The 27,147-nt window shown below is 36.8% G+C and overlaps 1 protein-coding gene across 1 annotated transcript; it reads left to right on the top strand.

The window, feature by feature from the left end:
• The first annotated feature begins 16,952 nt into the window (after positions 1 to 16,952).
• On the top strand, positions 16,953 to 18,492 carry LOC131437147 (galactose-specific lectin nattectin-like). The gene is made up of 3 exons (XM_058606312.1): positions 16,953 to 17,148; positions 17,213 to 17,377; positions 17,446 to 18,492. Exons 1-3 carry the CDS (start codon positions 16,983 to 16,985, stop codon positions 17,676 to 17,678), a joined length of 564 nt encoding a protein of 187 aa, XP_058462295.1. The 5' UTR covers positions 16,953 to 16,982; the 3' UTR covers positions 17,679 to 18,492.
• Positions 18,493 to 27,147: the final 8,655 nt, after the last annotated feature.

Below are 27,147 nucleotides of genomic sequence, written 5' to 3'. Positions count from 1 at the left end.
GGATCCAACTTCTGGTTCCGGAACTACCGGATGATATATGTAATGAAATTAAAATAATGTAATTTATTTTTCTGGTAGATGACTGAGCCGATTTTGTCCATCTAACATTCAAATGAAAGGTCTTAAGGTCCCATAAAAATCGCTTGTTTTTTAATCACATCCTAATTCCGGTTCAGGAGATACAGGGTGTAAAAATTTTATATTAATTTATCGGGTTTATCGGGTTCACAGAGGGTAGACGACCAAATAAACTTATTTCATTATTTTTTTGTTCGATCCCGGTAGGTACCCAAAAATTTTATGTAGAGCGCACTACGATTTCTCTAAGATGGCTACACTGATTTTCAAAAATTTCGAATTTAATGAAATGGTTAACAATCCACTGTGCGAATTTAACTGACTTCGGTTACACCGATTTCCGAATTCCTTTCCCGAAAGTATCGGGAATAGAGACGCTAAAAGAAGGCCAAAGCGATTTTAATAGACAATAATTCAAATTAAAATGAACTCATTAAAATTGGTGAATTTTATCCGATTCCGACTTAAAAATTTTGAAATTGCAGGGTTATGAGTTTTTAAAAGTCAAACCGTCAAAGAATATGACGATACAAAAAAAAATCTTCAAAGCTGAGCTCAAAACTATTTCAATTTATTCGTCATACTAATTCATGTTTATACGAACTATTTTTAGTTATGCTGGTCTCTGCATAGCGTTTCTGGAAGTACCATAATTAATGATGAAAACTTTAAAGAGGAACCCACTTCTACATCTAATGGAATGCTTAAACAGTTGTCACACGTTTAGATTGAAAAGAATGATTTTATGGTTTCATACAATCAGTGTTGGTGATTGCCGAAAATTTGACAGAAGCTGCTATATTGCTATCTATATTGTATACAACATTTTCAATCCGGTAGAAGATGCTACAAAAACTCGAGTCCCTCAATGCACGAATCGTGAGAAAATTTTGCTACATTTCTTCGCTCCACTTCATTCTCTGAGTATTTCACACCCTTAAAAAAATTATAGTCTGATAATGATCGTTGCTGTGTGGAATTTCCCAAGAGTGAATCGCAAGTTGACAATTATCGCAGAAAATCGAGCGTGTGGAGCATTCACAGACATTTTCATAGACACAACTTATACAAAGGTTATATTCACATAGTTAGAATTAGCGGCAATAGTAAAATGATTCTATCGCAATTGTCAACTGCCCATACATAATCGGATCGCGAAACGACAATAAGCGACCGTTTGTTGCTTCAGAGAGGATCCCCATAGCAGCGTGCTAACCTATGATTCTCAGAAATGTCATCGAGAGAAATTCGCTCTCGCAGTGGTGTCGATTCTATGTTAAATGAGCCATGCCAGGTTTTTGTTGTTGCGATTATTTCCCTTTTCTCTATGATGGCATTGATTCACTCGTTGAAGAGTTGCCAGTGAACGTTCTTTGATACGATAAAAGCCATCCTTGCATACAATTTCTATCTTCGATTCTTCTTTCAGTTTCAAAATTTTAATTACAATTCGTTTAAAACGACGGTCATTAAAATGATTTCATGAAAACTAAACACAACGAAAAATAATCACGCGAAACACGCATGCTGATTAATAAAATCATCTCTCTGCTAGGTGGAATAAGCACGTTTTTATCGTGAATACGACATACTTTACTATGAGGCGCCTTTTCAAAATTTACCCTGTACAAGAATTGGTAGAACTTAATCGTGAATATCTCTTGTTGTATTCAACGCAGCGACATAATTTTTCCTCCATTTCATTGAAAATATGGTCAGCAATTTATGACTAACTTTTGAGTAGTATGATATAACCACAAATCACTCAAAATTGATTTTTTTTTATTCAAGAGTATAATGTTTAAGGCACACTGCTTAAGCTCTAAGATGCCAAGGGCTTTTACTAATTTAAAATTTACGACTAACTTAAAACTAGGGTTGTATCATTAAGTAATGTCATATTTGGGTCGCAGTGGTTGACTTTGGCAGATCCAGCCTTCATGTGGTGATCGGCCGGTGAATTGAATATTTCATGAGAGTCTTCCATATGGCGTTGGTGAATATTCATGTTGGCCGCATTCTTCGGTCCGTGTGGGTCCGCGGGAAACACCCCCAGGTTACGAATACCCGGCGGGTGGCCCGCATGCTGTTGATAAGTTTCCGTGGGCGATGATGGTGTTGTTACAGAAGAAAATGAAAAAAAAAATATAGCGAAGTAAATATTGCGGAAAACGGAGTAAAAAGGGGATATGGGAATGAAATGACTAAAACGTCAGAGATCTAATTAGTTGACATCGAGATGGTGAAGAGACGGGGAGGGGGGAAGCGAAGGTTAGTGACAGCAAAAAGATCTTGTTAGTTCCGATGAAGATGGTGGACAGATGAGGAATCGGGATAATCGGCGGAAGTTAGTGTCGAACCTGCAGTTGAGAAATAATTCTTAGCCACAGTTGAAACAACGTCGATAAATAGGAGGAACTTTCTAAGCCAGATGTAACAGATTACACTTGTATATTAATGTGTTTGAGAAACTGGTATATGAGAAGCATATATGAACTATCCCGACTCGCCAACACATCCCGAACCGGAACCTCAGGCGGTCTACCTCGGGCCCTGAGGGATTCCAGTAGCTTCGACCTGGCGTCGCGATACTCTACGCACGACCACACGACATGCTCGATGTCCTGATAACCGTCGCCACAGGTGCAGAGCCCGTTCTCCACGATCCCGATACGCCGGAGATGTGCGTTGAATGTATAGTGATTTGACATGAGTCGTGACATAACGCGAATGAAATCACGACTCATGTTCATCCCCTTGAACCAAGGTTTCGTCGATACCTTAGGGATAATGGAGTGTAGCCATCGTCCCAGTTCGTCATTGCTCCATGAAGTTTGCCAACTTTCGAGAGTTTTCTGACGAGAGATACTGAAAAATTCATTGAAGCAGATTGGTCTTTCATAAATATCACCTTCTAATGCGCCCACTTTAGCCAATGAGTCTGCCTTTTCATTGCCCGGAATGGAACAATGCGAAGGGACCCAGACTAACGATATTAAATAAGACCGTTCAGATAAAGTACTCAAATGTTCCCGTATTTTCCCCAGGAAATATGGGGGATACTTTCCTGGCTTCATTGCCCGGAGAGCTTCTATTGAGCTTAGACTGTCCGTGACAATGAAGTAATGGTCTTTGGGCAACGTTTCAATGATCTCGAGGGTGTACTGAATAGCAGCTAATTCTGCGACGTAAACTGAAGCCGGATCACTGAGTTTGTAAGAAGCGGTGATGTTTTTATTGAAGATGCCGAAGCCTGTGGACTCGTTGATGTTTGATCCGTCAGTGTAAAACACCTTTTCACAGTTGACTGTTCTAAATTTATTATAAAAAATATTTGGGGCCACTTGAGGGCGCACGTGAGCCGGAATTCCACGAATTTCTTCTCTCATGGATGTGTCGAAAAACACAGTAGAATCAGAAGTATCCAAGAAATGAGCACGGTTGGAAACAAACAAAGAAGGATTAATATTCTGAGCCATGTAATCAAAATACAAGGACATAAAACGGGTTTGAGAATTAAGCTCAACTAACCTTTCGAAATTTTCAATCACCAGAGGATTCAAAATGTCGCATCGAATGAGCAAACGATATGAGAGATCCCAGAACCGGTTTTTCAATGGGAGAACACCCGCCAGCACTTCGAGGCTCATCGTATGAGTCGATTGCATGCAACCCAAGGCAATACGCAAACAACGATACTGAATTCTTTCCAGCATGATGAAATGAGTGTTCGCCACTGATCGGAAGCAGAAGCATCCGTATTCCATCACGGACAATATCGTTGTTTGATACAACCTGATCAGGTCTCCTGGGTGGGCACCTCACCATGATCCGGTTATTGTACGAAGAAAGTTGATTCTCTGCTGGCATTTTTGTTTCAGATACCTAATGTGACATCCCCAGGTGCCTTTGGAATCGAACCAGACCCCGAGATATTTGAATGTGAAGACCTGAGCTATGGTTTCACCCCCTAGTTGAAGCTGTAATTGTGCTGGTTCTCGCTTCCTCGAAAATACAACCAGCTCAGTTTTCTCCGTAGAGAACTCGATACCCATTTGAAGAGCCCATGATGATAAGTTGTCGAGAGTATCTTGTAATGGTCCTTGGAGATCGGCAGCTTTGGGTCCTATAATAGACACAACGCTGTCGTCGGCAAGTTGTCTTAGCGTGCAAGATGTGTTGATACATTTATCGATGTCGTTTACGTAAAAATTGTATAGAAGGGGGCTCAAGCATGAGCCCTGAGGAAGACCCATGTAACTGAATCGTATTGTCGACAAATCACCATGCGCGAAATACATGTGTTTCTCAGACAATAGATTATGTAAAAAGTTGTTCAAAACTGGCGAAAGACCATGCTGATGCAGCTTCTCAGATAGGATATTTATAGAAACTGAGTCAAAAGCCCCCTTAATGTCAAGGAAAACTGACGCAATTTGTTCTTTACGAGCAAATGCCATTTGAATTTCTGTTGAGAGCAACGCAAGACAATCGTTCGTTCCTTTACCCCTTCGGAAACCAAATTGTGTGTCTGAAAGTAAGCCATTAGTTTCGACCCAATTGTCTAGACGAAAGAGAATCATTTTTTCGAACAATTTCCGGATACAGGAAAGCATAGCAATCGGCCGATACGAATTGTGATCGGAGGCTGATTTTCCTGGTTTTTGAATGGCGATCACTTTCACTTGTCTCCAGTCATGTGGAACAATGTTGTCCTCAAGGAACTTATTGAATAAACTCAACAAGCGTCTTTTGGCGGGGTCTGGCAGATTTTTCAACAAGTTGAATTTTATTCTGTCTAATCCCGGGGCTTTATTGTTACATGACAAGAGTGCAAGTGAGAGCTCTACCATCGAAAACGGTGTTTCGTTTGTATTTGGTGTCGCGGCGCGGGTGATCTTCTGTTCCGGAACAGAGTCTGGGCATACTTTTTTAGCGAAATCGAATATTTAGCGGTTGGAATATTCCTCGCTTTCATTCGTGGTGTTATGATTGCGCATTCGTCGGGCTGTGTTCCAAAGAGTACTCATAGATGTTTCTTTCGTTAAGCCGTCTATAAACCGACGCCAGTAACCGCGTTTCTTAGCTCTAATCAAGTTTTTAATTTTAACGTCTAACGCCGCGTAATTCCGGTAATTATCAGGTGTTCCATTTTTTCTGAATATTTTGTACGCGGAGGCTCTCTCCGCGTTTAAATTTGTGCACTCTTTGTCCCACCACGGGTTGGGAGGACGGATGTTAGTTTTCGCGCCGGGTACACGTTTCGTCTGAGCTTGAGTCGCGGTGTCGAGAATCAAGCCAGCCAAAAACGTGTACTCTTCCTCCGGAGGAAGTTGTTGAGTTCTTTCAAGTTTCTCAGATATCGAGGTTGCATAGCTATTCCAATCAATATTTCGTGTGAGGTCATACGAAACATTGATTGTCTTCGATGGTTTTGAGCCGCTGGTGATTGATATTACGATCGGTAGATGATCGCTACCGTGGGGATCAGGAATTACCTCCCACGTGCAATCCAACCGTAGCGATGTCGAGCAAAGGGATAAATCCAGCGCACTTGGTCTTGCTGGTGGTGCAGGAATCCGTGTCATTTCTCCCGTATTCAAGATTGTCATATTGAAGTTGTCGCAGATATCATGGATCATAGTTGATCTGTTATCATCGTGAAGACAGCTCCATCCCGTACCGTGTGAGTTAAAGTCTCCTAAAACCAACGTCGGTGCAGGAAGGAGCTCTACGATATCACTGAGCCACCGATGCCCAACCGAGGCTCTTGGGGGAATGTAGATGGAAGCAATGCAAAGGTCCTTACCTTTGATTGCAACATGACATGCGACAACTTCAATACCTGGTATCGAGGGGAGGTTAATGCGATAGAAAGAATAGCACTTTTTGATCCCCAAAAGTACTCCTCCATAGGGATTATCTCGATCCAGACGAATAATGTTAAAATCGTGAAAGTTTAAGGGTATTTCAGAAGTTAGCCAAGTTTCGCACAATGCAAATGCGTCACATTTCAGATTGTTTACTAGAAATTTAAATGAATCTATTTTTGGGATAATACTTCTGCAATTCCACTGTAAAACAGTGATTAGATCCGTGACCTCGGTGGATGATTTAGCCATCGAAAGATACAATCGCTGAAAGAAGGGGCCAATTTGCAGTCAACTGCTTCAAATATGTTTTTACTGTTGGCATGAAAGCAATTAAAATGCTTCTAAGAGGGTCTGAAATATTGAAAGTTGTAAAAATCCAGTCCACAACATCAGAGAACTTTATAAGTCCAGCACCTAGTTGGTTCTCTGATAGATTTTCAGGGACGCTTGGGGATTTTTTAGTCCCTGGAAGCGGTGGGAATTCCATCTCGGAATTGAGTTTTCCGAGACCAGGAGCTTTTTGCTTCGGTGATTTTTCCCGATTCCCGTTAGCTGTAACTTTTCGAAGCCCTTCGGAAGACACCTTCGAACCCTTACTAGGTAGCTTATGAGAAGATTTATTCATTCTTTTCCTACAGCTATGAGGGACCGCTGAAGATGGACCTTCCAAAGGGTCGTCAGAATCGCTCTCGTCAGTTGACAAGCAGGCATATGGATTCGTTGCCTGTTTAGGAGGGGTGGCACTCTTAACCATCTCGGCAAAGGAACGCTTGGAGTGTTCCTTCAGGGAACGCTTCATCCGATCTCCTCGCAGTTTGTAAGCGGGACAGTCAGCGAGGTCATGCGGACCCTCCTTACAGTAGAGACACTTTTCAGCATCCTTACCGCAAGAGCCGTCCGCATGAGCTTCCCCACAGTTAGCACAACGTGGCTTATTGCTGCAATGAGTAGCTGTATGCCCCAGTTGTTTGCAATTGGTACAATTCATTATCCGGGGTACAAATAGACGAACAGGCAAACGAACCCGGTCCAAGAGGATGTAGTTGGGCAATGCCGAGCCGGCGAAGGTCACACGATAAGAGTCTGATTGGGGATAAGACTTTGTTCCATCCCCGGCGATCGATACTGAATGCAATCGCTTGCAATCCAGTATCTTGACATTCTTAAGTGAGGGGTCTTTAAAACAACCCGCCCCGTACTTAAGAATATCCTCGCAAGTCAAACTCGAATCGGTGACCACACCGTCGATTTCGACTTCACGAGCTGGCACGTAGACGCGGTACTCCAGCGTAAAAGGATCCTTTTGAACAAGCTCATTAGCCTGTTTTGAGCTGGTAAACAGGACCCTGAGCTTGTCTGGCCGTATTCTATCTATACTTTTTATGGTATTATATCGCGAATTCAGGTCCCGCGAACTTTTTAAAATATTCAGTTTTTTTTCCTTTGATTTGGTCCGGAAATAGACCGCGTAAGGCCCGGCCGGTAGTGCGAGCCCATCAGGATAGCTCTTTATGCGGGACTTTTTACTGGCAAGGGAAGTCTCCATTTGAACATCGGGAGCGGGGGGGGCAGGATTTAAAATAGGCATAGCGGAACTACTTCCGCGCAAAAACAAATGATTCGGGGGGAAATATAATGGTCAAATAAAGAAATAAAAATAAACGACGTAAAGGTACTTAACTAAGATCCAACGGGGGACACCAAGCTGGACTTCGTCGATCGGCGTATCGCCGCTTTGATGGTGTGCAAAAAACCTCCGAGAGGAAAAGGCACACTTATTTATAATCCTCACACAATGGCCGCTTAATTATAATCCTCACACTTGGCCTTGATCGGCGAAACAATAATCGGCTAACGGTACCGTTTCGATCGACCGCTCGCAATAAGGCACTGTTCTATTATATAATGCGAAAAAAAAACCTCTCAGAGGAAAAAGCACTATTGTCTATCACACAATATCGTCCGACCACTTTATCACACACACACAACTGGTTTTCAATGCTTTCGCAGTAAATCCAAATCACGTCCGTTCGCTCGGAAGGTTGAAACGGCAATGATCAAAATTGATTTGTTTTAACTTTTTGATATGAACAAGCATGAAGGTGAAATTCAGTATCAAAATAAGCCGTGCAAAATTTTCAACCCCATGAATTGAACGAATCATCGCACATTGGTAGCTCTTGCAATGCTTTTGGGTGGTCTTCACTCCAGATTCGTCAATCATCACCCTTCATGATCGACAATTTGTGATAGAGTTTTCGGTAGTATGACAACATCAAATAACTCGAAACTAACGTATTCTTAAAAGCTTGTTAAGTAAATAAGTTACAAAAATTTAATGATTTATTTATTCTAGCTTGCGTAGTTAACTCATTCAGTTCAGATCAGATTCTTGATCAAGAGTTCAGTTCTGAAATTCAAATTCAGAATTCAAAACCTATTTTCATTTCCAGAAGCCTCTGGATCTGAAACCGAGCTTCAGAACTTTATTCTAAGCCGGAATTTTGGAACCGAATACATCTGAGATCAGGATACTGATTCGAGACCTTGACTCTCGAATTTTGACACTGAAATTGGAGGCTCAGGCCAGAATTTAGTTCCGAAATTCCTGTCCGGAATTCAGGCTTAGAATACAGTTTCAGAATTCTAAACCAGAAGCTCTTGAACTTCAGGCAGAAATTCAGGAAATGGACTCAGATTCAAATAAATTTGTATTGCATTAATTCAGTTCTAAACTCTAAAATTTGGTTCCAAAGCTCAATTTTACAATTCTAGAAGTGTGACTGAATTTAGGAACTAAATTCGAAAGATTGTTCAACTAAATTTCGGATCTTTTGAGCTGAATTCTGGATCAGATTTCATAAACGGAATCCTGGCCTGGAGTTCTGTAACTAAAATTCAGACGCGGATTAAAATTCAGGTCCAGAGCTCAGTGCTTGGATTCAGAATTCAGAACCGAACAAAAAGTATTGAAATATGAGTTAAAATGAAATTTTTAAGATTTAAATTGGGTGTTCAGTCACAAGTGGTGGCTTTTCAGCCCAATTATTTACATGATTTGGTTAATACCACTAATATATTTTTTTACACTTTGACTGGATTCCTTCAATATGATTCTTGAAAGTGAGTTTTTTGTCATTCCTTGAACCTTGTTAAGTATTTTACTTGATAAGACCATGTCAATTTCAAGCCATTCAATTTGATAATTTGATTATTGTTTGGTTCAAGAAAAGAAGCTCTTGCATTTTGCTGCAATTTTCCATTTTGACTGAAAATATTTATCAATCACTTTCAAAGTATTAATCGATCAACTGGGCTCCTGTTCTCATGTCGTAAAAGCGATTGTATCATGGTGCTTTGTATCATTTATATACTAGCAATCCCATACGAAATCAAAGGTTTTTTTTCTGGTATTTTGATTGATTTGGCTCAAATTTTGCATATGCATTCTTTATGATCAAAAGAGACAATTATAAGGACTATGTAAAAAAAAGTAGTATTGTTGAAAAAAAAATCTTAAAAAGCACATTTAAAATTCACTTATCTCAAAAAAGGGATTTTTTTTATTCTTTTGATATATTGTAGCTGAAGTCCAAACTAAAATAACGTCAAATTTCGGAAATGGAGAAATAATGTTTGAAAAAATTATATATTTTCAGAATAATGTAAAATTTTGTTATTCAAAATTTGTTATTCATTTTTCACCAACATTTTATGAAACAACGATAAATTTCAATTAAAACAATATTGTTCAAAATTTTTCTATATGCTACCGTTTTCGAGATACAGCGGTTTGGAACAGAAATCGGGAAATTTTTACTTTTGTATCGATTTTCGGGTGGTTATTTAAGAGTATTACCAACATTCAACATATCAAAAATAAAAAATCGGTTTTAACCTAACTAGTGGTGTAATGATACCTTTCTCATATTACTCATAACATCATAAATGTTACTGTAGAATTCGCAAAGACAACTGTTCACTGAATAGAAAAGTTTGTTCGAACTTAGCCTAACAAACTCTACAAATTCTGTTTACCTTGGCGTTCCGGAGCCGGAAGTAGTATCCACAACAAATTTAGGAATTCCGTATGAACTTCAGGTTCTTTTCTTTGAACCTATAAGTTTGTGAAAATCAGTTTAGTCATCTTGAGAAAAGAGGGATCCTGACCATTTCCAATTCGTCCGAAACCGGATTAAGATGACCGGAATAGCTGAAGTTAGCTCGTTTGCTAGCAATAAATATGAACAAACACAGTTCGAACAGTTTTGAATCTAGTTTAACCTAGACTTACTATCTCATGCTCTATTAAACGAAATCTAACAAGCGAACCAGCGTTTCTGTTACTTTTGCGTATGTAAGTCAAGCTAAACAGCATGAATCTGTAAGATACAACATGTAGTAGGACTATTATTATTATTATTATTATTATTATTATTATTATTATTATTATTATTATTATTATTATTACTATTATTATTATTATTATTATTATTATTGACATCACAACACCACCGGCACGGTATTAGTGCACTACCCGCTGTGAAAATTGCATATTTTTTCAAATAAATTTCAATTCATTGACGTTTTTTTTCTTCACTTATCATAAAATAGCTAAAATTTTTATCAACCGCAGCACTGTCATCTACCAATATCACACGCCAGTAGCAGACACCGTCTCGATTTCTTCATAGCGTGTACGAAATTGAACAAGGCACGCATCGTTAGTTTTGTGTTTTCTTTTTCTTTCGGTGTTGTACATAATGTCTTTCTATATGGCGATTTGAAAACTTTGACACTCATCGCCCTGTAACTGTGGAACCGGAAGTCAGGAAAAAGGGGAACAAGTAGTTCCGCATAACGTTTTCATGCCCACTAACTAACTTTATGACAAAGTTTTATGGGATTTGTATCTGTTTTTAACCATCGTTCGTAAAAAAATACTTATGAAATTGAAATTTTTCACTTATCACGATTTAGTTCCGGAACCCGAAGTCGGATCCAAATAAAATGTTTTATAAAGTTTTAGGAAACTGTGGCGGAATTACAAAACCACCACGTTTTTCACGTTAAACCCTCAGAATAACTTCAATATTATATTTCATTTCGACACAATGTAGTTACATTGTAAACGTCTTCTTGAGAATACTTTGTACGGAAACCAGCCATACATCGTAGCACATACAGTCTTATGATTTGATGAATCGACTCTTTACAAACCATAAACTTTACATATTTTATGAGTTGGACCGATATGACCGAAATTATGCTCGGTACCAAAAACGGTCCTCCTATCTTAAACACTTGAATTGCTTACAGCGCACAAGCAAAGTAACGCAATGAATATAATCACTTTAAACCATGCGCGCCGCTGGCGTAGATTTTCCATCTCGTGCGAAGGAAAATAAATAACTTCAATTGCTCTTGCCATCGCTGCGGGTCGAGCGATGTTTCTTAAACATTAGCCTTCTCCATAAAATCATTACCAAAACCTTTTCGATATATGTAATTGTCAAGTCTCAAAATTTCTCGTTAAACTTACTCGTACACAGATAAAATTTGTATATTCTATCAAATCAAAATGCGGAAAAATAAATGCACTTTCATTCTGTAACCAAGACGGAAACGAGATCGACCCTTCTCCACAAATCTCCAAATATCAAAGGGAACGTGCCATTTGAGCCATTTTGTTCTGATTCCTGATTCTCCTCTTTAAAGAAAGAATCTGCTACATGACAGACCGCGACAGTTAGAGTACAAATGCTAAGTCCAGTGTTAAAAAGGACTTAGAGCAATTCGAAGTGCAAAAAGAGCAAGTGGAAAAAAATGCAAAGTCCAATGTTATAAAGGACTTAGCGCAATTCGAACTGTAAAAAATACAAGTGAAAAAAAAATGCTAAGTCCAGTGTTAGAAAGGACTTAGTGCAATTCGAACTGAAAAAAAAACAAGTGGAAAAAAAGTTAAGTCCAGTATTAAGGATTTAGCACAATAGGAACTGTAAAAAAGTACAAGTGGAAAAATGCTAAGTCCAGTGGTAAAAAGGACTTAGCGCAATTCGAACTGTAAACAGTACAAGTGAAAAACAAAGCCTTGCATTTAACTATAAACCTATAAACTATAAACCACCAGTATGGACGGAAGACTTGCCAGAAACTCAAGCTAGTGAAATGGTTAGAAGAAAGTGTTTAATGTTTTAAAAACAAGAATAGTGAATTCGGAATGGGCTGGTTCGACTCGACCGATAGCAACACCACGTACGTCCAGTTGGGAAACGACGCCCAAACCTGGACAGGAATCATCATAGCAGCCTGCCTGATGATCTACACAGCGGGAAGATTCATCACCAAGCTACACCGCGTATACACGGAGAGGACTGCCGAGCGGACAACACCTTTCATTTAAATCTAAGCTTTTGAAAATCGGTTGAGCCGTTTCCGAGAAAATCGAGTGCACATTTTTTCTCTAACTTTCACATACTACCATGTATCTCCGGAACCGGAAGTCAGATCCAAGCGAAATTAAATAGCAAACTATGGGACCATAAGACCATTCATTTGAATATAAGTTTGTGAAAATCAGTCTAGCCATCTCTAAAAAAAGTGAGTGCATAAGAATCAAACGAATTTTTTTTCAACGGTGCCGAGTTTTTTTTACATAGTTCTTATAATTACCTGAAACATTGCATAGGATACCAAATCGATCGGACACACCGTTTCTGAAACATATGATATTATTGAAAATTTTGAAGGGATTTTTGCTTAGTTCCTTCTCGAAAGTAAGGTTAGAGTAAAAAGGGAAAATTGTTGATGCAAATTGTTTCATTTGTCTTGAATAAGCGAAATTTGAGCCAAATCAAAAATACAAAAATAAGATTAAAAAAAAAATCTGTCGTTGCGGTGGAATTGTTCATATACCGCTGTTGTCTGGTCACCTCACCATCAAATTGACATTGAACGCATAGAAACCATCAAGCGGAAATTTGTTCGAGGCGCTCTGCTGCTCCAGCTCTTGTCACCATGCGAAATTCGTCCTGGAATGAAATAAGGAACAAGAGAAACATGTCAAAAAAGCCAATCCACTAAACTGTACTCTAGTGAAGCAACACTAAAAAAGCAAAGTCCTGGTATTACATTCCTTTTGTGGAATTTGGCCTTTCTGTTTCAACAGACTTCGCAGCCGATTCTTAGTGTACAGAATCATTGCATGGCTAGTACTATGGATCCTACTGACACTAAGAAGGAAGCAAATATTACCGATTATTTCAAGAGCAGATGAAGAATCGTTACCGCGGTCGTATCTGCTGCTTCTATGAGCAAAGTCATTAATCCCTACTCCTTCTTGCGCACAACAAAATCTATTATTTTCGCAATCAGAAAGTGCCATATTGGAGCAAAGTCATCATGAGCTAACTCAACTCAGCTATATGAAACTGAACAAAGCACGTTGTTTGCTTCGTTCCAAAGGCTCGTACAGTATGCGTATCGTTTTTGCATCGTCATTTTATTTGACGGTTTGAAAAATTTGACACTCATCGCCATATAATTACGGAACCGGAAGTTGAATCTTGATGAAATTACGCAGTATCTTTTGAGACAATGAGATCTTTAATGTATTTATTTGATTATTTATTTATTTATTTCATCAAGTATTTTGATTGTAGTTGTTGTTCGTTTGACTGAACTGTATTTTGCATAATTTGTTCTAGTGTGTCTTTCTAAAAATAATATCCAGGAGGTTTATAACTGACGGCTAGGTACATAAAAATTAATTTGCGATAATAATGAAGTGGATTGAATGCGTTGAGAAATAATGTCGCTGATAAAATAAAGCATTGCAAAGCCGCGGCTTTCTTCAAGTGTTTGTATAATGATGAGCACAGGGGTGCGAAAATTTGACATTTTTTTATACTGTTGCCAAGCGTAAGACAGTCACTGCCAACGATATGCGCAGCTGCTACGTTCAACAGTAGCCAACTCGCAATGACACGAGAGCTTGGCGCAATCATTAGAGCCACGACACACGACAGCAATATTGAGAGCAGTTAATTTTGTCGCACTCTCTCACAGCAGTCAAAGCCACAGCGTTCGCTTTGTGGTAGTGTAGGTACATACTGGATAAGTAGCTGCTTTGTTCACTTTTGGTCACGGGTTTCGAGAATGTCACGAGCTCAAAATGTCATGACATTTTCATAACGGGACTGTTATATCCGCTGTGATTGATCTGTGGCGATAAATTTAATGCGAACGGCGGTGTTTTTATTATCGGTTCAATTTCAGTTTTGAAAAAATTCAATCACAAAGCTTGTTCATGCAGATGTTTCAAAAATATTACAATTATTTACACAAATTTCATACACGAAGTATCAGGAGCGCAGCTTTTGCCTTTCTAATATGACGCAAAGGCAAGAAATCTTACAGCAGAGAGAATAAGTTTTGCGATCCTATTACTTCTACAATTCTTGTTCATGCTAAACGGGCTTCAATTGTTTGATCGAAAAAGTGCATCCCAATTCTGGAAGTCAAAGCATTTACTTTGCTTTTCTCACTGAACCGCTTCCTTCCAACGGGAGTGCAGAGAAACAAAACACGTAAGGATACACAAAAAAAACCGTCTGCATTGGAAAGCAAGACTTTCTTGTGCATGTCCCCATACACCTCATGAGAATCGACATAAAACGAATTTCAAAGTTAAGCCTTGTTGGCGACTGCCTCTCGAAAGTTGTTGAATTTGGAAGGAGCTACTGTTTATTGTGGCTAGCCATTCTCAGATTGAAAAGATTCGAACAGCTATCGATGAGAGCAAACGGCGACATTCACGAGAAAAAATGTCATGAGACCTATGACATTTTTCATCTCCTGCAGTCGTGGCGAAGTACAATCGGCGACTGCTGTCATTTGCGCAGTTTGAATGTCTGCTGTTTCGTGTCATTCTCCAGTACCGTTTGCAACCCTGGATGAGCATGCAGCGTGCTTTATATGACGATTGAGGAAATGAATCTTGAATTGTGAAAATCGGTTTGACCGTTGCAGAGAAATCGAAGTGAGTTCCGTTTTTGAAATTTTCCTTCACTATTATCGTTGCTTTCGAAAGCGGAAACCGGAGACTAGAAGTCCCAAAGTAGGTTTATATATCCGCTAACTAACTTTTCGGGGACTTTTTAAAGAATTCCAAGACCTTTTCTTTGCATCTTGGTTTGTGAAAATCGGTTGAGAAATTTCCGAGAAAATTGAGTGCGCATTTATTCATAGATTTGCATATTTGCATGCATCTTGTAATTCCGGAACCAAAAGTCGGATAAAGATGAAATTCAATAGCATGCAATGACCTTTCATTTAAATTTAAGTTTATGAAAATCGGTTCAGCCATCGCTGAAAAATTGAATGACAATATTTATCACACACATATAACATACGCACATACACAGTTAGAAAAAATCTTGTAATTCCACATTTTATAAGACGCACATAAATGGAGTGTCGCATTTCACACAAATTTTTATTCCAGGATATGTACAATTGTGTGATTTGAATAGTATATGGCTTGAAATAGAATAAAATAAATAACAGAAGATCGATAGCAACAGCGCGACTTGAACCGAGAAGCATAAAATCACAAACACACCAGTTAATCGACTGATCCACAGAAGCACATATCTGGTTAATGAGTAAATGATACATATAAATCCATACAGCGGCATTTGGTAGCAGATTGCAAATTACATTCGGAGCCTGTAAAATTCTGTACGATTCAAATATTGTGTCATTTGACAAATTAAGTAGTTATGAATTGTGAATTATGTTACCTGTAAAAAATATGATATTTTTCTGTGTACAGACAGATATTTTGTGATCTCGATGTACTGAGTCGAATGGTGCATCACATATAGCTCTCCAGGCCTCCGTTCAGATGCCGGTTTACACGTTTATATGAAAAAAGCAAAAATAATTAAATTTACACTACATGTTCAAATCGATAGTACTATGTGAAAGGTAGATATCAGTTGCATCCAATTGCCTGCTCCAAATATGTGCATGAATGGAGGAACTGCTACCCTATTTCTTTTTCGAACGAGCCATTCGTTTTCAACTTTGGAACTTTCGCCTTGCGGGTCAGAGAAATTTCTTGATCGAAGTATCTGGGTCAGGAAAAGTTACCGATATGATTACGATTAAAGATATGATTCGCGTAGACGAATCCTCAGGACGTAAGATCGTGATTTGTTGGAATGGTGTTATGAATGTTGGATTGTTTTATTGAGTTTGCTTTAAGTATTGTCTCCAATACCTTTCAGTGCAATTGCCGTGATCTATGAGCACAGTAAGTCTCAATTTGCTCGGCATAGAATAAATGTTTTAAGAATTTTTTTATACCCTTCTTTTATCAGGCGAACGATATCCCGTTACGTACATGTTTAACCCCTTAACGCTTATGGGAAAATATTTTTCCATTCTATAAAAATCGTTTGAGTTTCTTCAATTATTATTAAATCGATGTGTTTTTTACTGAATGTTAAAAAAGAACTGTCAATCTTTATTGCACTGAAAATGTTTGAGCAAAACGACGTATAGAAAATAGATCACATAACAAATGTGTTATGTGCAACATCCACATGTGCTAAACAAGTACACGAAATCGTTTCGTAGAATACCATATCTAACTATTTATTTTACTATGCTGATAATTAAAGCAATTACGATACAATAAACCCAACTCTTCGTTTATTTATTTCGGAGGGTCATAGAGAAGAATATTTCTCACGAAATTATAGGAAACTTATGCACCCTGCTATGTTTTTCTGGTGATATTCTCTTACTTTACACCCACAATAGCTAAAATATTGTGTTGTACTGACATATTTCGTCCTGGACATCTTATGGTCGTGAAAGGGCTAACCGATGCGCTTTCATGCAATTTTCGGCTGTACTTATAAAAACCGGTTGAACGAATCAGCCGGTCATTATAAATAACGGAAAGAACATTTTCGACTGCAGTACAGGAATCGTTCCGAATCAACCAACAAGTTCACCGCAATGATTTTGAAACTCGTTCTGGTTCTGCTAACATTTGCAGTATGCAATCTTAGAGCTACCAGTGATGATCAGGAAAGCACAACAATGTTGTATGATCCAAATGTGATCGATGTAAACGATACCGAACCATTATCCAGCAGTGTTGAACAGGACGATACCCCGGGACGTAAGTGTTTCGTTCATTCTTCTCATTCTAATTTACTTCAGAATATTTAATCCAATTGGTAAAGGTGCCGGGATCGATTCTCTACTCTTCCTTGCGCACAACAAAATCTATTACTTGCGCAATCAGAAAGTGCCATATTGGAGAGCTGTTCAGAATTGTATAGACGAAGGCAAAAGGATCGCTTCAATAGACAATAGAGTGCAACAGAGTGATTTGGTTAATATGTTACGTAAGTTTTGACTAAATTCTATGTTTACTATTTAACAGAATTGGAAACTTTGCAACATTTCTTAACAGGAAACAGTCATGAGATATACTGGGTAGCTGGAGTTGATTTAGGACATGAAGGAAGTTGGGTTTGGATCAACAAACACGTGAAAATTATGGAACAGTTTTGGGCTGCTAATCAACCAGATAATTTTTATGGAGCTGAGCATTGTTTGGCAATCAATGAATTTGGAAGTGCATTATGGAACGATCAGAACTGTGATGTAACGTTATACAATTATATATGTGAAATTAATGTATAATCTAAGCCAATGATGGGATAGTATTGATATTCTGTCAAATTTTGACGCATATCGTACGATTAGTTTTTGTTTGGCGTCTATACAAAGAATTTTAAAAATTTTCGTGTGGCGATTTTTATAATGAATGAAAATTTAGAACAACGTGCGTGCATCAAATTTTGTGTTGCAAATGGATTTAAGTGTTCCGAAACGTTGAAAACGTTAGAAAAGGCCTTTGGTGATTCGTGTCTAGGAAAAACACAGGCATACGAGTGGTATAAACACTTCAAAGGTGGTCGTACAAGCTTGGATCATGATGAGATCCCTGGCCGCCCAACAACATCTGTTACTGAATAAAACATTGAATCGGCGAAGCAAATCGTGTTGCAAAATCGTTCTGTAGTGATTAGAGAGATTGCTGTGTTGTTAGGCATCTCTTATGGATCAGTCGAACACATTTTAACTGATGTTTTGGGTTTGAAATGGGTCGCTTCTCGGCTGGTGCCAAAAAAGCTGAATTTCATTCAAAAACAGCGTTGGTTGTGTCGCAGTTTTTATCCAAAAACTCAACCAATATCATCAACCAAGCACCGTACTCTCCAGATGTGGCTCCGTGTGACTTTTTCCTCTTCCCCAGACTCAAATTGCCATTGCGGGGTCGCGTTTTGAGACCATAGAGACCATAAAAGAGAATTCGCTGCGTGAACTAAAGGCTATACCTTCGGCGGCCTATAAAACTTGTATGGAAAATTGGATCAAGCGTTGGCATGTATGTATTGCCGCAGGAGGAGAGTACTTTGAAGGCGATAATAAAGAAATTTATTAAAAATTGAAATTTAACGTTTTTTAATAAAATTCCAGTTCTTTTTATATCATAGGGTATTTAGTTACTATTATAATTGCATCTCTCAAATGACCGACTCAAATATAATATATATGTGAAGGAAGCGCATTTAATTTCACACGATGGTAAATACGTTTTGATTCATCAATCGATAGTACTTATTTACTGCATAAACTCAAGAAATAAAAACGTATCTCAAAAATTATCTGCTAAAGCTAATAAAATCTGTTTGCGATCAAATCCATATCTGGTGTTGAAAAAAATGTTTTTGATTTTTAGTATTTAGTATTTACCATTAAGCATAAATTTATCATCACTTAGAACTCAAGCAGAATATTTCGAGCTTGTGACTTCAAATCAGTCCCACTTTCTTCTGCATTTTAAGATTTTTGTTTGGATTCGAACAGTTTATGTTTTATCAGAAAAATTCACATTTAATTTATTTATTTCGTCAAGCAAATGTAGACTACATATAAATTGTTTACAATGTTCACTTACATACTACGCATTATTTCTACGACAAAGCTGAGATTTGATTTGATTTTTAGACATAGTAAGGTCAAGATGTTCGCAGTATTGATTGTAATGGCGCATTATTCGATTGACTGGACTGTATTTTGCATAATTTGTTCTAGCTTGTTTTTCTAAAAATAATTTCCTGGAACGTAATTGACGGCTAGGTATATAAAAATTTAATTGCGATAATAATGGAGCTGATTGAATGCGTTGAAAAATAATGTCGCTGATAAAATAAAGCATTGCAAGGTCGCGGCGTTCTTTAAGTGTTTGAATATTGATGAGCATGCAGCGTGCTTCATATGGTGGTAAAGGAAATGCTGTCCAGTTTAATTTACGAAGAGCATATATAAGAAATTGTTTTTGAATAGATTCGATGCGTTCTTCGTGAATGATATTGTATGGATTCCATACTAGGCTGCAATATTCCAAAATAGGTCTGACATATGTAGTGTATAATAATTTAATTGTGTATGGGTCCTGAAAGTTATGACTGAAGCGTTTAATAAAGCCCAGCATGCTATTAGCTTTATTGATTATGGTATTGTAGTGTTCCACAAAAGTGAGCTTGGAGTCTAAGATTACGCCTAAATCTCTTACAATTTTACATTTTTCTACAAGTTAATTTCCTAGATGTATGTTTATAGGTATAGTTTCATTTTTCCTACTGAAAGTTATTGAGTTACATTTTTTTACATTGAGTTGGAGTAGACTTTTGCAGCACCAAATGTGGAATAGATTGATTTCGTTCTGGAATATTACAGCGTCGTTAATATTTTTAATTTCCATGAAGAGTTTCACGTCGTCTGCATATATAAGCACTTTCAGATTTTTGAGTATGAAGGAAATGTCGTTTATATGTAAAATGAAAAGGAGAGGCCCTAAGTGAGAACCCTGAGGTACGCCAGAAGTTACATTAATTGGTTCAGACAGAATGTTTTGGAAGCGGACTACCTGTACACGATTCGTTAAGTATGATTTGAGCCATTCCAGAAGAGTATGTTTTATGCCATATTTTTGTAGTTTGTGTAGAAGTAATGGTATGTCAATACGGTCGAAGGCTTTGCTAAAGTTAGTGTAAAGAGTTTCTACGTAGTTTCCGGCGTCCATTGCATTCAGAGTGAATGTCATAAATTCTAAGAGTTGTAGTTGTAGTTGAGCGGCCTTTAAAAAAGCTATGTTGTTTGTTTGTTATTACATTTTTAAGTTGATTAAAAAGTTTTTCATTTACAATTTTTTCAAATAATTTTGGAATGCATGAGATAATGGCTATTCCACGGTAGTTCCGAATGTTAGAATTTGCACCAGATTTAAATATTGGTACAAGAAAGGAAGATTTCCATGCTTTAGGAAAAGTACATTTATTAAGGGATAGGTTAAAAAGTAGTTGTAGTGGTAGTGTAAGTTCTTCAGCAAGATTTTTTAAAAATATTGGTGGTATACTGTCAGGTCCAGGCCCTTTTGAGGCGTCTAAGTTTTTCAGTGCTGTCGAAATGTCATGTTCTGATAGATAGTTTACAGAGATGGAGTTGGAAAATGCAGGTATGAAAGAGAAGTATTGACGGTCACGGTCAGTTTCTGAATAAGATGTATATACTTCTTGGAAAAAATTTGCAAAGTGATTGCAGATTTCTGTACTATTTTTCCCTACATGTTCGTCGAGGTGCATTTGAGATGGAAAATTGTTGCTTTTTAGTTTAGTTTTTGTGTAGTTAAAAAAGTTCTTAGGGCAAGTCTTTATTTCGTTTTCAATTTTGCGTTTATATTCTTCATGTGCTGTGTTAATGGCTATTTTAAGTTGATTGCATAGATTTAAGTAATTTTGAAGATGAGCGTCACTTTTTTCTTGTTTGTAAGTTTTGTGTGCTTTTTGTTTCCTATTTTTCAAATGTTTTAGTTGTGAATTGAACCATACAGGTAATTTGCTGTTATGATTTTTTCTTCTTCTTTTCATAGGCAAAGTTTCGACTAATATCTAATATTTTGTTTATAATGTGATAAAATTTGTTTACTTCGACGTCGACATTTCCTTCTGTACTCAGTATTTTCCTCCAATTTATTATACTTAGTCTACACTTGACTACTTCAAAGTCAATTTTATTGTATTCCGGCACTTCCTCATATTCCAAGTCGTAGGGAAGGGATGCATTGTGTGTAAATAATGAATATTCAATTGTGGTGTGAAATGCTTCATTTTTCCATAATGGCAGGTTTGATGCATTCACACAAAAGTCTTCTGTGCAATTTGTGAAAAGAAGGTCTAAATATGCGTTTTGTTGATTTTTTACGGAGTTTACTTGATGTTTATTGCTGCCTTACTCATGAAGAAAGGTTATGCTATCACTATGAAAAAAACCGGTTTCCAATTTCGGAAGCACCGAAATCACAGGTCATATATTCCAAAATGGAACTCACTCACTTTTCCCAGAGATGGCTGGGCAGATTTCCACACGCTCAAGTTTATATGAAAAATCTGGTTGTCCCAGACTAATTCCGTGTGTGTGTCTGTATGTGTGTTGTCAACTAAGAGGTCGAGATCTCAGAGATGGCTGGACCGATTTTTATCAAACTAGTCGCAAATGAAAGGTCTCCCCGTCACCCAGAACGCTATTGAATGGTTTTGAGATCGGATGATACTTTTAGAGTTATACGAAGTTTTATGTCAAAATTTTCAGTTTTTTACAGTATCTGTCACAATTGACCTTGAAAACAGAATCCAACGTGCCATAGCAGTGCGGTAAAATTTCATTTTCAATCGAATAAAATAAGACGAAAATGAAATTTATGGCCGCTGACAGTCAGCATATCCCTACTAATTCATTTGACTTTTGCTGCCATTTTCAAGTGAAGCTCCCGGAATTCATCGTCAGTTGAATAATCGTACCTAGTCAGTTGAAGTTTTGCTTGTTCAGTTTCAATGGCCAAGTAGTCCACCTGCTTCAATGCCTTCGCTCTTGGTAGTAAGCAAATTCGAACGAATAGAATTATAAATGGAGTAAAGTATTAAAAATGAAAACTGAAGGAGGAAACAATTAATTTATGTGTATTCTGTGATTGATATTTCAGCTGGTCGTCAAATGGTGAGATAACTAAGTCCTCACAAGTCCCTATCTCATGCCTCCCCGAGCGTCTATGATGACATTTGGTCAATAGAACGGCGTCGACTGGGTGCTATCGCCTTCTGCGTTAGTAGCAGAATGAGAGGGTGCGAAACGGCTTGTAGGTTGAAGCCCATCCTAAAGTGCAGTGTTTATCATAGTATATTACAACATATAATTGTGTTGTTTATTACATCATGTATTATTATTATTATTTTTATTAGAAGAGCGTAACTTACACTGCGATATTACCTGTTATATTGTATCATAGCATATTATTTCATATATTATCGTCTTACACTATTTTATGTTATTATATACTATGTTGTATGGTATTATACTGCATTGCATTATATCATATTATATTGTATTATATTTTATTATATTATATAATATTATATTATATTGTATTCTATTGTATTGTGTTATATTGTATTGCATTATGTTGTATTATATTATATTATATTATAGGGTTTATTATTAGTAGTACTACGTACCTCTGCGCAAAATATAAATTTGTTTTCCTTATAAGTTATCATTTTTAAAGTAACTTTCAACTAAATGTCAAGGTCGTCACAAGCTGAGCTTCATGCCTACACGTGTGCCTGTGGTGACAAATGGTCGATGGAATGCGTTGATGGCAGAATGAGAGGATGAGAAATGACATATAAATTCAAGTAATATAATATCATAGCATATCGCAACATATCATTTTATTTATTCTATTATTTATTATATAATTCATTGTACTATATTATATTGTTTTTTATTGTTATTTTCATTATTATATTTATTGTTATTATTATTAATTTGTCATCAATAATAATAACATATATTATTTTTATAGATGTGGATATTATTATTATTATTAGAAGAGAAATATTCTACTTCCTGCAGTATTGCCAAGATAAGAGCATAACTTACACTACATTAACTGTTATTTTATATCATTGTATTATATTATATTAAATTAAAATATATTATATTATGTTATGTTATATTATATTATTTTGTAATCTATTATATCATTTTATGTTATATTAATTTCATTACACTATGTTTCATTGTATTTATCAATATAAAACATTTTGCACGGAGGCGTAAAGGGGAGGGAGCATCAGGGCATCGGACGAATTGATGACTGGACGAGGGATTGTGGATAGCCAGCCCAAGTCACTTGAAGGAAACTTGTTTGCTTCTGAAGGTTTGAAATGAGTCTGACGCGCCCTTCTCAAACAAACCATCAGGCGGGTTCAAGCATGTATAGCGATATGCTTCATCCATGCACTGGATATTATGGTTGGAAGAGCATCTTTTATTCCCGCGGAATACGAGTAAGTGACTCTACTTACGTATCCGCCCAACCCTTTTTGTTCGCTTTTCGGTAACAGCTATAGTAAGAAGGTGAGTGGATGAGTCATATCGGGGCTACTGTAAGTCTACCGAGTTGAAATCAATTCCATAATTATATTGATTGAAACTACTTACAGCAATAAATGGTGGCAGAACATAACAACCATATACCATTCGAATCAGTTAGTCAAGATCAGCAAATGCGTGTGTGGCAAATAATTTCACTTTATTTTTCGGAGATGACTCAACCGTTTTCTACATACTTCGATTCATATGAAAAGTCGTATACTCCCAAACAAGGTTCCTGAATTATGTTTCGTTCCGACCTCTGGTTCCGGAACTACAGGATGTTATGTGAAACGAAATTAAAATATTTTTCTCGTAGGTGGCTGAACCGATCTAAGATTCAAATGAAATCTAAGAATTATCTAAGATTCAAATGAAAAGTTTTTAGATTCTATAAAACATCTTGTTTTTCAGTCAGATTCAACTTCCGGTTTAGGGGATACAGGGTGCTTGGTATAAAAATGTCTATTTCACATAAATTAATCAGGTTTATCGGGTTAGCAGATTTGGATAGTCGATAACCAAATAAACTTATTCTAGTTTTAGTGGTATTAAATTTTCGATTCGGATTTAATTCGCACTGATTTTTATACATTTTGAAACAAATGTAAACAATACAGCTACTCATGTGAATTTGTTTGACTTCGGCTACACCGAATTTCGAATTCCGGTTCCAGTATCGAATCGTTTCTCAAAGCAATCGTTATCTAAAAAAACCCTTCTTAATCCACCTAGTGGTGTGATAATGCCTTTCTCTTCTTTCATAACAGTCTCATGAAAATATATTTCAAACTTTTATTAAATAATTTCAGATACTAATTATGACCCCAATTGATTCAGATTGATTCGAGTAGTTCACAAAAGCATGCTTCAGTTTTTATGTCACACAGTCAGCATAATTTTTCCAAACTAGAGTCTGACATTTGCGTTGCCTATTTGTATGAGAACAGTGATTCTAATCTAAAAAAACTCTTCTCAGACCACTTAGTGGAATTTTCATATATCTTGAAAAATGACCATAGGGGGGACTACATGAAATTTTCTAAATCGAAAAAAAATTTTGATGCCAAAAGGCTTAGAATTGCATGAAACGTCGAGATTTAGTGTCATCTCGAAAATTTTTTTTTTTTAAAAATCGACTTTTTGGGACTTAGAAAAAAGCTGATTTAAAAAAAAAAAAAATTTTTTTTGAGATGACACTAAATTTCGATGTTTCATGCAGTTTTAAGAGTTTCGGCATCAAAAAAAAAATTTCGATTTTGGAAATTTTATGTACTCCCCCTATGGTGCTTTTTCAAGATCGAAAATTGTCAAACCTTTACCACCGGGCAGCACCCCTTACGCATGTCCGATTTAGGTCAAATTTTCCATGAATGCTTTTTTCGAGGTGCTTAAACTTTTGAGCACTAGGGCTTAACGAAAATAGATGTGATCCCAAAATTTTGGCACCCTTATATATATATATATATATATATATATATATATATATATATATATATATATATATATATATATATATATATATATATATATATATATATATATATATATATATATATATATATATATATATATATATATATATATAAGAGCGGTAAAAATCAACGTGTTTTGTCGGTTACGTCACATATACCATCATATATCTGGAACCAAAAGTCACAACAATTTGATCTTCGAACTTGATCAATGGCCCGACAGTAGCTTTCAAACCAGCCCAAGTTTGTTAAAATCGGTTCAGCCATCTCGGAGAAAATTGAGCGCGTTCAAATATCTTCTAAAAGTGCACACACATACATTTTCCTATCTCGTCGAACTGAGTCGAATGGTATGGTCTCCGATGGTCCGTTCGAAAGTCGGGTTTTCTAGCAATTCTAATACCTTTCTATAGAGAAAGGCAAAAATCCAAATCGAATTTCAGAAACAAAAGTTCAAATTAAAATAAATCCAATTTTATCCAATTCTGACTTTCGATTCTGGAATTGTAGGATGATGAATTTTTAAAATTCAAAGCGATATAGAAGATGACAATCCCGAAAAGCTTTAAAGTTGGACTCAAAAATATTGCAATTTATTCGTCATATGACCATACGAATCGGTTTAGTTATACTGGTTCCTGAATACCGGCTCTGAAAGTACCTTAAATTACCGTAAACTCTAAAGTGGAACTTACATATCATGGCATGTTTAATCGATTATCACACTTCTAGATTCAAATTCGATCCGATCCGTTTTTCTGTACAAAATTGCTGATTTTTGTTCGGACTCCTTTTCCGGCCCCGGAATGACACGATGATAAGTGTATTAATATTTTCAAATCGTCGTTTAAAGCACGATTCAAAATTCTTATGAAATCTTCTAGATTTGACTAAAAACTTATAGAGTTTGTAGGACATATTAATTGATGATCATTCCAACCTATTTCGTTTATACCTGGTTCTCGGATTCCGGTTCCGAAAATACCTGCGACAGTAGAGCTCACTTGGTGTTCTTGGCCATCTGAGAACTGTTTCATTTTGTAGGATATACTAGTTGATGCATAAGCAAACTTTTTTGCTGACTTTTAAGAATAAAAAAATATGTTGAAGAATACTGCAATATTACATATGAGAATATGCAGCTAGAATCATTACACAGCTGGACCAAAACAGTGTGACATAATAACTTAATATTAGGTGTTGATATTTTCATATATATATCCCTTTATCCATACATTTAACTTCTATTTTATATTACTTTTCAGAACGAGGTGTTGAGAAGTAGAAACAAATGTTTTTGGTCGTTCCTAGTTAGTGTATTTTGTTATTCTGGTAGATCTTAAGGTCTGAACTTCTGGTAGATTTTGAATGGCGTAGATCACTCTCAATAAGGCTATGAATAGCATGTGGTACCACGAGTACGGGCCGAGGACAATATGTTAAGTTCGTTAATGCACTTTGATTTGCTGGTAGATCTTAAGGTCTGAACTCCAAGTAGTTTTTGGACGAGCGAGCACTTTTTCATAATTCATTACAATGATCCCATGAGTTGAACGTATGTATACCACGTGTATGGATCACAAAAAAGTACGGGTGTGTAATGTCAGAGACATAACTGGATGTCGTGAATACGAATATGACACGCTTTATTTATGCTTCCGAGTTCGAGTTGGTAGTAGTAGTAGATGATTGTTTGAATTGTGCAACTTTCCCCTCTTTCATTACCTGATTTTTAAACGATGCGCTTAGACTAAATTACAGATTAATTACATTAAACATTCTGAAACGCAATTAAATATTATGAAATAAGCAGTATAGTTCTTAATAATAAAATAATGGTGGCTCTGAAAAGAACTTTTTATGACAGCGTTCGTGATGGAGAGTGAGGAGTTGCGTTCAGTACGCAGACTCTGAATTCTAAACCCATATTCCGGAACTAAGCTCTGAAACTTGAAGACGATTTTTCGCCATGACTACCAGAATGGGTTGTATAGAGTACAGTAAAGTAAATTTCCGCATAATTCTCTAGGAGTATTATTATGGTTCTAAAAAGAACCGAATAGAAGAAGTCTGGAATAAAGAACTGGACCCTGAGTTCAAGAACTAAATTTAGAACCAATAACAGACTCAACATCCAG

This window comes from Malaya genurostris, chromosome 3, assembly GCF_030247185.1.
Source record: "Malaya genurostris strain Urasoe2022 chromosome 3, Malgen_1.1, whole genome shotgun sequence".
In the NCBI taxonomy this organism is placed as follows: Eukaryota; Metazoa; Arthropoda; class Insecta; order Diptera; family Culicidae; genus Malaya; species Malaya genurostris.
This window is presented reverse-complemented; position numbering and strand designations above follow the sequence as displayed.